The sequence below is a fragment of the Camellia sinensis genome, chromosome 8, assembly GCF_055761805.1.
Source record: "Camellia sinensis isolate YWXY chromosome 8, ASM5576180v1, whole genome shotgun sequence".
Classification (NCBI taxonomy): Eukaryota; Viridiplantae; Streptophyta; class Magnoliopsida; order Ericales; family Theaceae; genus Camellia; species Camellia sinensis.
In genome coordinates, this window is record NC_138968.1 from 188,459,515 (window position 1) to 188,472,430 (window position 12,916).

General features: G+C 34.1%; 2 protein-coding genes and 2 long non-coding RNA genes across 6 annotated transcripts; 2 read left to right on the forward strand and 2 right to left on the reverse strand.

The window, feature by feature from the left end:
• Positions 1-1,090: 1,090 nt before the first annotated feature.
• CHL (chloroplastic lipocalin) lies at positions 1,091-5,034 on the forward strand. Of its 2 annotated transcripts, none has more exons than XM_028268944.2 (5): positions 1,091-1,370; positions 2,701-2,824; positions 3,600-3,842; positions 4,106-4,396; positions 4,674-5,034. In XM_028268944.2, the coding sequence occupies exons 1-5, from the start codon at positions 1,294-1,296 to the stop codon at positions 4,953-4,955; spliced, it is 1,017 nt and encodes a 338-aa protein (XP_028124745.1). In that variant the 5' UTR covers positions 1,091-1,293; the 3' UTR covers positions 4,956-5,034. The 2 variants fall into 2 exon arrangements, with proteins under 2 accessions (XP_028124745.1, XP_028124754.1); XM_028268953.2 differs by lacking the exon at positions 1,091-1,370 and adding an exon at positions 2,262-2,416.
• A 62-nt stretch (positions 5,035-5,096) lies between these two features.
• Positions 5,097-6,005, reverse strand: LOC145797379 (uncharacterized). Its single transcript, XR_014338850.1, has 2 exons — positions 5,867-6,005; positions 5,097-5,730 (listed from the first exon to the last, which is right to left on the reverse strand). It is a non-coding gene; the product is annotated as an uncharacterized LOC145797379 (long non-coding RNA).
• A 331-nt stretch (positions 6,006-6,336) lies between these two features.
• Positions 6,337-7,640, forward strand: LOC145797378 (uncharacterized). The gene is made up of 2 exons (XR_014338849.1): positions 6,337-7,032; positions 7,272-7,640. It is a non-coding gene; the product is annotated as an uncharacterized LOC145797378 (long non-coding RNA).
• Positions 7,641-9,558: 1,918 nt separating this feature from the next.
• LOC114321753 (uncharacterized) lies at positions 9,559-12,705 on the reverse strand. 2 transcript variants are annotated; one of them, XM_028268965.2, is made up of 2 exons: positions 12,371-12,705; positions 9,559-10,932 (listed from the first exon to the last, which is right to left on the reverse strand). In XM_028268965.2, exon 2 carries the CDS (start codon positions 10,882-10,884, stop codon positions 10,372-10,374), a length of 513 nt encoding a protein of 170 aa, XP_028124766.1. In that variant the 5' UTR covers positions 10,885-10,932; positions 12,371-12,705; the 3' UTR covers positions 9,559-10,371. The 2 variants fall into 2 exon arrangements, with proteins under 2 accessions (XP_028124766.1, XP_082740503.1); XM_082884377.1 differs by having other exon boundaries at positions 9,559-11,147.
• Between the last annotated feature and the right edge of the window lie 211 nt (positions 12,706-12,916).

Sequence of the window (12,916 nt, forward strand, 5' to 3'; positions counted from 1 at the left end):
AATTACGACTATCACCTTTGTCAATCAACTGGTATGCACAAATTCAATTAATTCTAGCGGGTTCAAATTTGGTGGATATAACATTATCCTATAATAAATAATTTTTATGTGCTTTGAAATCATCTTACAGACTAAAGCATTATTGTTTTGATTGATTTGATTGCTTCTGGTGCTTCAAATGCTAATATCACGTGGACAACTTGAATTTTTATGATATTTTTGTGACGTTAATATTAATGAGGTGATAAAAAAATATCGTGCGTGTTTCAAATAATAATTTAAATGAGAAAAAAAATGAAACGATCATGTAATTTATAAGAGAAAATAAAAGAAAATAAAAAATTATGATTTTTTTTATCCTTTTGTTTGGATATTAGTAAAAGTGCGCAAATACTAAGGGCATGTTTGGTTTGTTTTTCAAACAATGTTTTTAATTTTTTTTTGAAAAGATAAAAATTAATTTGATAAAAATAAATATTAAAAAAATATTTTAAAAGTTTTAAAAATTATTTCTGACTTCCAAAAAATTTAAATTATACTAAAATGATAACTATTTTTTATTTTACTTTATTTATTTCACCGAATTAATTTTTAATTTTTGTAAAAAAAATTAAAACAAGTTTCTAAAAATCAAACCAAAATAGTGTCTTTCGATTTAGATAGTTCAATTATCTCAAAAACATTACTGAGAATTATGAATCCATAATTAAAACTTTGACTCATAATTCAATAATTAATTAAAAACGTATTAAAACAGGGAAAGAACAATTTGTGCATTGAAAAAAAAACAAAAAACAAAACAAAACAAAGTGCCTGTTTGGCAGAAATTATTTACAGCTTATTTCAGCTTAATTTAAACTATTTTGATGTGTTTGGTTTAACTTATAGCTTTGTGGAAGTCAGAAATCAACTTATTCGTTAAGTGGGGCAGGGGATACTTTAAAAATAAGCTGGAAATCAGCTTAAGCTGAAAGTTATAACCTATAAACTGTTTGGGCATAAACTATAAGCACTTTCCCAGGACTCTACTAATCAGGCTAAAAACAACAATAACAAAAACAACAACTTTGAACACAGACGACGTCGTATGAGCTCAATCTAGCAAGACTAGAACGTAGTGGAAAAGCTAAACAGTTGTCTGGTCCTGTGTGGCACTGGTAACTGTACAATCCTTAAACTGAGAGAGAGAGAGAGAGAGAGAGAGAGAGGTGGAAGTGGAAGGCGATTCCATTGTTGTTGGAGATATTTAAAGAAAAAGATCAAACAAAACAAATACTAGTATTGCAGAGAAAAATGGTTCATCATCTAGTGGCTCTACGATCATCACCGGTTCTTCTTCAATCACATTATTCCCCTATCCACATCCACAGGTACACCCCCCATATTACTATTTTTCTTGCATTTTCCTTCCTCTGTTTGGTTTCCAAGAAAAAAAAAACACACCCCTAAAACAAGGAGGAGAAATTGAATTACTGAATCTTTATATCTTAATTTGCTAAGCGAAAAATAGCTCTAGTGGACGGAATTACAGAGTAGATTGGGATGATTTTGGTGTTTGGGGTCCCCTGATATTTGGATAAACCTAAACCTACAAAAGTTTCAGTTTTTAACAAATATCCAGAAATAAATAAATAAATAAAATCTGAAAATAAAATGTGTGGATGAGATTTATTCAATGTGATCACACCACTCCAAGTTTGAATTTACACTTCACCACTTCATTTTCAGGCTACAATTTCCCAGTATGCAAACAGAGAACATTTTTTTGTCTTATATGTATGCAACAAGTTTTGTGTTCTATTGGCAAATCTTGAAGAAAAAAAAAAAAAAATTGAATTAAGTTTAATTATCAACAAAACTGTACAGGTATTTCTAGCTCTTGTTGTATCTCTTTTTGCGGCATTTTTTTTTTTTACGTTACAGATTATTTTGATGAAAGATTGAATTATTCTGGGTTTAAGATTTTACAGTGAGGTGAGTAAAGTTAGGTTTTGAGGGCAGACTAAAATTATTGCTAGATCCTGCAGTCTCTTACTTCATGATGTGACAGAATAACAATGGCTATCTTATCTTTTTCTCTGGCCGTGTCGTTTTTAAGACTCTGCAAAGGAAAGGGATTTGTCTGGATATTAGGCCTCATGTCCAAAACATGGGTCCTTAAGCATATGTAAGTGGACAAAGAACACATGCAATGTGGTGTAGGTTTCCCCACTAAAAGGGTCTTATCCAGAACAAAATTAATCCAAAACTATCACCAGATGCTTCGGTATAGTGCAAATTTCTTCTTACATGTGTAAAAAAGGATAAAAAAGAAACGAAGGCTTCTCTGGAGTTTCAGAGTAGTTCTGATGACCAAAGTTTATCTGATCATTATTTGAATTCCATTTGGATCTTCAAGCAGGGAGTACAGGCTAATGTGAAGTTTGCCTATTATTAACCTTTTTTCTGGGAAAAATGATTTGAATAAGTGATAAGAATTTTTATGAAACATTAAAAAATGAAATAAAAATTGTGTCTGTGGACAAAAGCAAGTCCACATTAGCCATGATATGCATTATTAATTATTATGTCATATTTATTTATATTGGTTTTAAGAAAAGGTCTTGCTAATGACAGTCCTATGGGATGTTTAATTTATATTGCTTATGACAGTCCTACATGTAATTTATATATTGGTACTTTGTTCTTCCATCTCTATAGGGAAATGCCAGGGAAAATAATGTTAAAATGCTCGTTTGAGCAGCATATATCAAGCAGGGCTGTGACCAGACATTTATTATCTGGACTTGCTGCATCATTTGTATTTCTCTCTCAAACAAGTCAGGTTAGTATTTTATTTCTTTAAGCGCAACAAGCTATTATAATTTTTTTTCCCTCTCATTTGTAGTAAGGAGTTTTTAGTCAACATCATCACAATGCGCAGAAAATGGTGTAGATGTAGGATCAATCATCAGTAGATTTGTTATCTGAAAATTATAGAACAATCACATATATTGGTTTGTCCCAAGTGCCAATTAGTTGACATTTATTTGAATCCATGTGTTCCTTTCTCAACAACTGACATATTTGTTAAAGAGTAATTTTTGGTGTTTGATGTTCTAAGTGGTTGGATTGTGCTTTCTTTTATACTGGCTAGTGGGTGGCACACGCGATGCGTGTGCAATTCAGATAAGTAAGAATACAAACAAATAATAAAGAAATTAATATCATAATATGCAAGTTGTTTAAATGATAAATGCGTTCTTAATGAAACAAGAAGTCTTGGATTCAAACCTTGCTGTAGTATAATAATTTTTTATTTTAACATATAAAATTTGCCACGTGCCATGAGGAGAAAGTTTGGAGGTTTGGCCAGTGTTCAGATATATAATAGTATAGATAGATATTTGCAGATAGTCCCTTTCAATGCATACTGAATAGTTTATTTAGTTGATGCTAGAAATAACTTACTATGAAATCTCATGCAAGATTAAAGGATGTAGATAATACGAGGTAGTAGAAGTTACCTAAATGATTTGGAATGGGAGGGTTAAAGTGGAGAACGATGTTATGAACAGTAGTTTTTTTGTCCTAAAATCATCTTCAATGCTTTTGGGCAGGTTGTTGCAGGAGACATTTCTGGTCATTCTAATGTATGCCAGCTTGCAAGTGCCGCAGATAATGTACTAACTCTTCCATTTGATGAGGGTTCTGATGGAAGAAGAGGGATGATGATGATGATGACAAGAGGTATGACAGCAAAGGACTTTGACCCCATCAGATATTCTGGAAGATGGTTTGAAGTAGCTTCACTTAAACGTGGGTTCGCTGGACAAGGTCAAGAAGATTGCCACTGCACCCAGGTAAATGCAAAGAGTCGGTATATTTGTGACTTGTGGTGAAAATTGTAGTCTATTGGGAGAGTATTGCATTTACAAAGGAAATCTTGAAAAGAAACCTGGAAAGGCAACGAATTTTATGAGCTGTGCACTGTAATTGCAGAGAGAGTTCATTGAATTAAGCCATCCAAATTGGCATTTTTTCTTGCTTTCTGATATATAGTTCTTTGAGTGCAAGAGTTCATACTTCTGACAGCCAAAATATTCCATTTTTTAAAAAATTGCAGGGTGTATATACATTTGACATGGACACGCTTGCTATCCAGGTTGACACCTTTTGTGTGCATGGGGGCCCTGATGGATACATTACAGGTATTAGGGGAAAGGTTCAATGCCTTTCGGAAGAAGATTTGGAGAAAAATGAAACTGAACTAGAAAAGCTAGAGATGATCAAAGAAAAATGTTACCTTCGTTTCCCTACGCTACCATTCATCCCTAAGGAACCTTATGATGTGATTGCGACTGATTATGACAATTACGCACTTGTTTCTGGAGCAAAAGACAAAAGCTTTATTCAGGTACATACATTCGACTTAGACACTGCCATATGTGAAAAGGCATTTTGCTCACTTGTTTATGACAATTGGTCATTTGTTGCTGGGGTAAAAACAGAAGCTTGATTCAAAATTTTGAAGTTGTTACTTTTTTTCCTTTTTCTTCCAATTATGTAGGAGCCTTTACATGGTAAAGTTCAACTCATTCACTGTTATTGCAGCTATGGGATGCAATAATTATGTCTTTGATGTTGTAATTGATAGATTAAGCAATTACATATCTTTGTTGTATATATTTCAGATATACTCAAGGACACCCGTCCCTGGACCCAAATTCATAGAGAATTACAAATCAATCTTAGCAAACTATGGATATGACCCAAGCAAAATCAAGGACACTCCACAAGACTGTGAAGTGATGTCCAATAGCAAGCTAGCTGCAATGATGTCCATGAACGGGATGCAACAAGCTCTAACCAACCAATTCCCTGATCTAGGATTGAAGGCCGCTGTTGAATTCAATCCATTTACAAGTGTATTTGACACTCTTAAGAAGCTCATTGAGCTCTACTTCAAGCTGTAATTGAGCTTTGTATGCTTTTGTAATAAACTATAGAGCTGTAATATATAATTTTATCTCAATATTAGTGATTTGTTCTCCATATTTTTTGTAGTTAATAATTGTAGTATAAACCATAAGATAGACTGCCATAGGACTATCATAGATCAAATCAAAATTACTCTGAAAATATATTGAATGCAACATCGTTTTGAATACAAAACTATAAACAGAACCATAGGTGCCATCAGCTGAAACTCAGGCTGAGAGAAGAAAGATACATTACAAGGTAGAAAGATTCATACTTGACAATCAAAAATTCCAAGAAGACAAAAACAAATATGCAAACACATGATTCTAGCAAAGCTCTCGATCTTGCCTTATGGGTTGAAAAACTAGGAATAAGAACCTTGATTTCGCCAGTGGCCGCTTTATTTGATGCAGTGAGTCCATTTGCAATCTTTGAGAGTGTAACTAACATCTCAGATTCAGGGATAAACCCTGTTTTGTTGTGTTTTTGTTTTTGTTTTTGTTTTTTCTTTTCTTTTCTTTTGTTTTTGCTTGTTTCCATAAACAAAAATAATGAAAAATAAAAAACACTCGCTGAAATTGAAAATTTGAAAACAACTTCTTGAATGTTTATTAAAAAGTGGGTACTTTAAAATTTAAAAAAAAAAAATCATTTTAAAAACAGTTGGCCAAACAATTTTATATGTGGGTGTTTTCCAGAAAATGAAAACAGAACCAAATACAGGTTACATCCACCACAAATTTTGTAGCATCCACAAAGTCTGTATTTCTGCAACAACAACAACAACAACAACAACAGCTTTTTAAAGCTAAATCAAGTTGGCAATCAAACATCTGGTAAAAAACATGAACACAAGACCTAGAAACAGAAGAAATTGGCCAATTACAGAGAGAAAATGAATTACAAATTTGAAATCATCTCTGGTTTTGACTACCGGAATGCCAGCAGCAGCATTTTTAGCATCAACACCATTCTTTGCCGAATCTCAACAGCTTTTGAACCAGTTTAGTCTATATATGCCATGATTGGAGTTTCAGAGCAACCAACACTTCACATTTACAAGTTTTCTAAATTGTTAAAGCTACTGTTTAACAACAATCAGAGTGGGGCAGCACAAGTGTGGTGGACCCATAACCCGCAGGTCCAAGATCGAAATATATTCTTTTTAGGCCCCGTTTGCTTTCTTCACTAGCAGTCCACTCCAGACTGTTAGTGATGAACAGTAAAATTAGCTTATGTTTGTTTTGGTTTTTGAACTTCCACTTCGTAGTTCCTTTGGCTTAGGATAGGCCTTGGGCAACGGACTTGGGCAACGGATTAGCAGTCTAGACTGGGAGATGGTATTAGCAGTAGTCCGTTCGGATTGGGTAACTTTTTTTTTTAGTGTATACCTGTAACTTTTTTTTTCCTCTCTTTTTTTTGCCTAAATTTTATAGGGAAAATTAGTCTAAGGTCCCTCTCTCATGTTTAGTAATGGAAGAGATCCACAATATTATTTTATAATGTCTAAGGTCCTTCAACCTCCACACCTATATATCACAGAGAAATTTGACTTCTCTCTCTACCAACTTCTCTATTATCGAATCTTTCTCTCTCTTTATCTGTTGTGTCTCTTCTCTCCTTCAACTGTGTTTCTCTTTATTCTCTCTCGTTAGCATCATTGATGACCGGCGCCGGCAATGAAAACCTTTGAATTCAGCTCATAAAAAGCTTTGAATTCAAAAAAAATGCTAGACCGTTTCTTCGAAGCTCATCAGCTATGGAAGATCAAGCGAGTTCTCCGAAACGGAAAGCTCACTCTCCTCTACCTCGTGCTCACAGTGGTCGTGATTTAGAAAAATCTCGATGCCAGAAAGTTCGGAACTTCATAAGAAGACTTCAGCAAGATCCGAGACCATTTCTACTCTAGTCGGCGCATCGAGCAACGCCGCATTCTTGAAGAAGCCTCTCCTCCTCCCTACTCCTCCATCAACCAGACTGATTAAAGCACTGATTTCTTGCCTTTATGATTGCATCAATAAATAGCAGATTACATCAGGAAGCTTCTCCCAATAGTTCTGAGCTGGAAAGGTAATTGGACTTCAATATCTAACAATGGGTCTACCTATATATATGGCCAGTGGATATGAATAAACACGTTCTCTGGGTTACTTTTTCTTTGATAATGTTAAACCTTCCTCAATACTCCGTGTGAGAAATTTGTGCTAAAATTTCTCTGGTTTGGTTAATTTTCTCTGCATTGTTTAATTTTCTTTGTGATGTTCAATTTTCTCTGGATAACCTACCTTCTCCCTTGCTTCCTTTGACAGAGGAAGTTAGCAACCAGAAATTAGCGGCTCAGTACATCCACAGATAGTTACGTGAGGCAGATGAAGCAAATTTGCTTGATGAAGAAGGTGAGTTTTTCCTTCTTCTCCAACTTTCTCTGGATGTGGTAATTTCTCTGGATTTGGTCACTTTTATCTGGATTTAGCAATTTTCTCTGGATTACTTTTGAATTTTCTCTGGATTTTGGCAATTTTCTCTGGAGTTCATCGTAGTCGTTGTCTCCAACTTAGGAAGCTAAGCTGTTGATTTATAATGCCTTTTGCAGACCATTAGTTACATGGCTGAGCATGTAGTGGATATTGGATCATTTGGAATTGTTTTTAGGTAATATAATCTAAGTTTTATTTGAACTTCAGTAATTCCAGGATCGATGATGATTTAATATGACTTTCATTTAGGCAAAATGCTTGGAAACTATGGTCATAAAAAAGGCAGAGAAATTTCTCTAGGAGAGTGGGAAGAAAATGGAAGGCAGAGAAATTTGGAGAATAGGAGAGCAGAGAAATTTACAGTGAGAAAATTAGGGAAGGTCAGAGAAATTTGACGTGAATTTTCTCTGGATCAACTTAAGGGACTTTAGACATTATTAAAATATTGAATGTCCTTTATGCTATAAAATCTTAATACCGGGGACCTTAAAAAAAAAACTTCTTTTTTTTTTCCTTCTTCATTTTAAGATATATCTCTAGCTATTTTTTTTTCTTCTCAAGAACAAAGAAAATAAAACTTTGGGTGTGGTCATATGGAGTGATTTTTTTTTATTTTTTCATTTTTATATTTTTTATATTTTGCATTCTTCATTTTAGAGAGAATTACACACTCGTTACTATTATCATATCTTTGCTTTTTTATTTTATTTATTTAGTCTCTTATGTCAGATCAATTGTTTTTTTTTTTTGGTTACTCTGCCTTGTTTTTTTGAATCCCTATGTATATATAAGTTATTTTATCCATAAGTGAAGTTCTTATATTTCGTCTATAAAAAAAATATAAAAAAATAAAAATAAAAATAAACTTCCCAAGAATGTCACATTTTAAAATAATTTTCTTTCCATATCTTCCTCATGTGATGGGATCAGAGATTCTACTACTACCATAGCAAAAGACAATGGCATCATCCTTTGAATTTCAATGAGGACAAAAATAAATAAATAAAAAGAGATGAATGTAATGGCACCAACAATAATACCCAACATTGCATCACAACAATGAAAAAAATTTATGTATATATTGATAATGACACAGCCCACTCTGTCCTGTACACTGATCAGAATGAATTCATATTTGTCACATTGCTTAACCAGTAAAAGACTCACCTACTTTTGCCATGACTCCCCCATCCCCCTTTGTGGTTTATTTTTCTACTTTTTTACCCCTCAGCAGACTCTATCCAACCAAAGTGAGAAGATGAATCCTTTCCATATCCTTACAGTTGTAATCACTGCAATTTGAAATTCACATGATCATTTATTTAAAGAATGTCAATCACATCTCTCCCATGACTCCTCTCCAAAATTGAAAAAATAAATTAAAAAAAATGTGTGCTATGAAAGCACATTTTTTATCTTTTTTATCTTTTTTGGATCACATTACCGCTCTGCTTTTTTACATATCTTTTCGTAAAAAGTAAAAAATACATTTATTTAGATCATTTCAAATAACTTACACATCCAATACTCGATACTCATATAAGTAATATGGGATATGGATAAGGTCACATATAAGTAGCCTAAACAACATGATAATTTTTTTTAATAAAAAACATAAATACATACATAAATATCAGAACAAAAGGAACCAGCAAACCAGCCTTTAACCCCATGAGAATTTTTTTTCTTTTTTATTATTAAAAGCATATATATAAATATATCAGAATAAAAGGAACCAGCAAAGGCATTTCACCACAACTTCCCCCATACCTGAAAAGCACTCAAGGCGCTCCACCAAACAAAAAATTACCCTTTCCTTTCCTTTCCTTTCCTTTCCTTTCCCTTCCCATCCCATACCATTTAAGACTATGAAAATAAGGTATTCAGATTAATTACTATCAATTAATTACTATCAATTCACATTGAAGATCACATCTTTCACATATCCTGGCCTAATATCAATGGGATCAACTGTTGAGATGTTAGGTTCAAATAACAATCTTTCTTCTTTATTAGCATATCACAAACACAAAATGCAGCATTTATTTAGCAATAACCCATAAGTCAATGTTCAAATATATGTATGTGTGTGTGTGTAAATAACTGAGACACCAAGGAGTTAGAAGTAACAATCTTTCTTCTTTATTATTTTCTTTCAAAGCAGGCTAAATAGCATATCATAAACACAAAATGCAACATTTATTTAGCAGTAACCCATAAGTCAATGTTCAAATATATGTATGTGTGTGTGTGTAAATGACTGAGACACCAAGTAGTTAGAAGAAGCTTGTAATGAGTTAATGAGTTAATGTCGTAACTGCAAGCACATGATTCCAGTGACCATGGCACCACTTAACCCCTCCCAACTACAGTGATCTTCACTTTAGATAAAGAATATAAGGTAAAGAATTCATGTGACAACACACCAAGCATAAGGCCAAACCAGTATGCAAGAGATTCGAAGCAATTTCAATATCCCCACCGAGACAGGGCCCAAAACCACCTCCCCTCATCCACAACCCTTAACCTTTCCTCCAACCACACAAAAAACAATGCATAAATCCAACACAATCACCACGACAATTCCTGAGAAAAGGGCTGCAAAAACTCCAGTTGAAATAGGCACCAGAGGAACTGTTGGATCCCTTATGATGAAAGAGATAGAGTACTTTAACCGGCTTGAATTAGGCAGCCAGGACAGCTCTGAGAAGCCTCGGCATCAATTCACAGACATGGCCTCCACAAGCAGTTACTCCAGACCCCCCAAGCACGGATCTTTGATCAAAACCCCGAAAAAGAAGAAGAAAGGAGGAAGCAAACTCGTGCCAAACATATGTTCTATGGTGGAAGTTGCAGAGAACAATCAGCCAAACAAGACTTCTGGATTCAGTTACAGGAATCTGAAAGCCGATGCAAAGAAGTTGCAGCTGGCTTAGACTATGCTGCTCTCAGAAAGCTTCGAGAAACCAAGCTTCTTGAGTCGATTTGTTATTGGGCCGGTCCATGTCCTGTCCTGATTACCGCATTTTATGTCCACAACTTCAACAATGTAAGATCCTCTTTTATCAGGTTTATCTCTAATAGGAGTACTTCCGTCTAAGGATATGTTATCAGAGTCGAGCATTGGTATTTGATGGGTTTTCCGATTGTAGTGTTTTGTTTTCCGGGCAATTTCAGTGCTTTTCTTATTCACGATGCTGCTGCTGCTACTGCTGCTTGCTTCATCCAGTGATGTTCTTGGCTTTAGTATTTTAGGAGTAGTGGCATCACTAGGAACCAAAATAGAAACTGTAGGAGATTTCTTCCTAGGTGTTTGAGGACCAGACTTTGTGGATTCTAATTCCCTTGACATTAAGGTACCAATTGTCCCAGTGGACCCAACTTTGATGGATCCTCCACCGCCCTTGATGGCATCCAGTGTCGGAACCATGTTTTTTTCAATCATTCTTGAAACCTTTTCTTTTCCAGAGGGAAAGTTTAAGATCTCAAGATCCTGTCAGAAGTAACAGCATGGTATGAATTCTAAGTATGCGTTTCCATGGCAAATTTGTAATGTTGAGATGAAACTTAGGAAATTTCTTCATATCTCAATTAAGAAGTTTTCAATCAATTTCAAACTCTCCCAAGTAGGAAGATTCATATTTTTTTTTTTTTTTTTTTTTTTGAACGTTTCACCAATCAGTTGTCAACAGCTGCAACATTCCAGGACTGAGAGAATGTGAGCTCCCAATCAAAAGAAACAAATAAATTTAGCAGGTAGAAACAGATTTTCAAATGGAGCAAAAATGCAAGACAAAACCATCAAAGTAAACATTTTTTAACTAGCAGATTCTTGTTGTCTTGTTAAGAAAACAGTAATTATCTCTATTAGCAAGATAATGTACGTCCACAGATGAAAAATTAATAATGACCGAGTAATGAAGTTCACAAATCATAAAAATTCATACTTAACAACGGAGTAATTACTAGAAAGGTAGACGGCCTCTATCTGTAGAATAGAAATTTTACAATGACTGATTATTATCAAAAAGTGCATAAATATCAAAAGAGGAGTGAGAAAAAAAAAATCAAACTGATTTATGATAACCATGAAGTGGTTTGAAGTAAAGGAATGCAGGGAGAGAGATAATATAGGGAATCAAGTAATGTGAAGAAAAAGAAGAAAAAAAACCCTTAAAAATCTGCTTAGAAAGAAAAATTGTTAAATCCTAAAAGCTCGGAAGATTAATTACAGCTATTGGTCAGTCAGTGCTAGCAAGAAATAAACCATTTTAAGCCAAAAACTACAAGCTCAAAAAATAAATAAAATCCAACTATAATTGGTGGCAGTAAGTTGGCTAAAATTCCTGATTTCACAACAGAAAGAAAATGCTAACATTTCAGGCCAACAAAAATGCCACTCCATCTATCAATATTATTCAACAATAATGAGATCTTGAAATTATTTTCCCCATTTCCCAGTTTCTCTCCACAAATCCTAATATAAATCCAAGATCCGAACATAACCTAAAACTATGTAGTAATGTACATAGATTCTTACATTCCAGCCAAACCTAAAATGGCAAAAAACAAAAAATCTCATATCTCTTGGCCCACAAGAAAATCAGTTTTGTTTTAACAGCAAAGAAAAAGAAATATCACATTCAAGCAAAATGTTAGCCATTAAATCAATAAGCAAAGATTTCAACTTTGATGAATATCAAGTCAACATGATCAAAACCCATCAAGTTCGTACAGTATCAGACACAAAATCAAAACCAGTGATTCAACCACTCACAAATTACATTAAACCCTAATAAAGAATGATCAGAACAATGAAAGATCTAAAACTAACCCAACAAGAAATCATGAAAATCACAAGTAGCAACCTACAAAAAACAAAACCCTAATAAAGAAAGAGACCATAAAAGATCAAAGATTAAAAATCTTACCAACAAACAACCCACCGCGAGAGCATTAACCGGAGCTCAACGTGTTTGGAGATGAGTCATTTAATTTCTCCTCTCTCTCTCTCTCTCTCTCTCTCTCTCCCTCTCCCTCTCGCTCCTCTCAACTACGGAGAGATATAAAGAGAATTCATGCCGAGCCCACCACAACAAGTTAAAATCTCTGCAAATATTTGTGAAGTGTTTTGAATTTGGAAACAATTTTAAGTCATTGTAACTATAAAAATTATGGCTCTCTAATATTGTTGTCAGTGATTTGCCTCAACTACAGAGAGATATAAGGGAGACAACAATTTAGACCACTAAACAAAATACACAGCTGTGCCATTTTCGAAATGGGAAATGATTTGTAGCACTAAAATCCTCACCCCTAATTCCCTAATTTCCATTTCTGGCAACTGTTTTTTTTTTTTTTTTTTTTTCTTTACTTAATATGGAAATTAGGGGGATTAGGGGGATGTTTTTTAGGGGATGTAGCATGACCCTTTGGAAATATGGTAAAAAGTTATATTTTTGGACAAAATATCCAAA

Excerpts from the sequence above, each read along its gene's own strand:
- CHL (XM_028268944.2), top strand. The coding sequence starts at position 1,294 with ATGGTTCATCATCTAGTGGCTCTACGATCATCACCGGTTCTTCTTCAA. Across the intron at positions 2,825-3,599 it reads TTCTCTCTCAAACAAGTCAG|GTTGTTGCAGGAGACATTTC; the intron begins GTTAGTATTTTA and ends GCTTTTGGGCAG. Across the intron at positions 3,843-4,105 it reads AAGATTGCCACTGCACCCAG|GGTGTATATACATTTGACAT; the intron begins GTAAATGCAAAG and ends AAAAAATTGCAG.
- LOC114321753 (XM_028268965.2), bottom strand. The coding sequence starts at position 10,884 with ATGATTGAAAAAAACATGGTTCCGACACTGGATGCCATCAAGGGCGGT.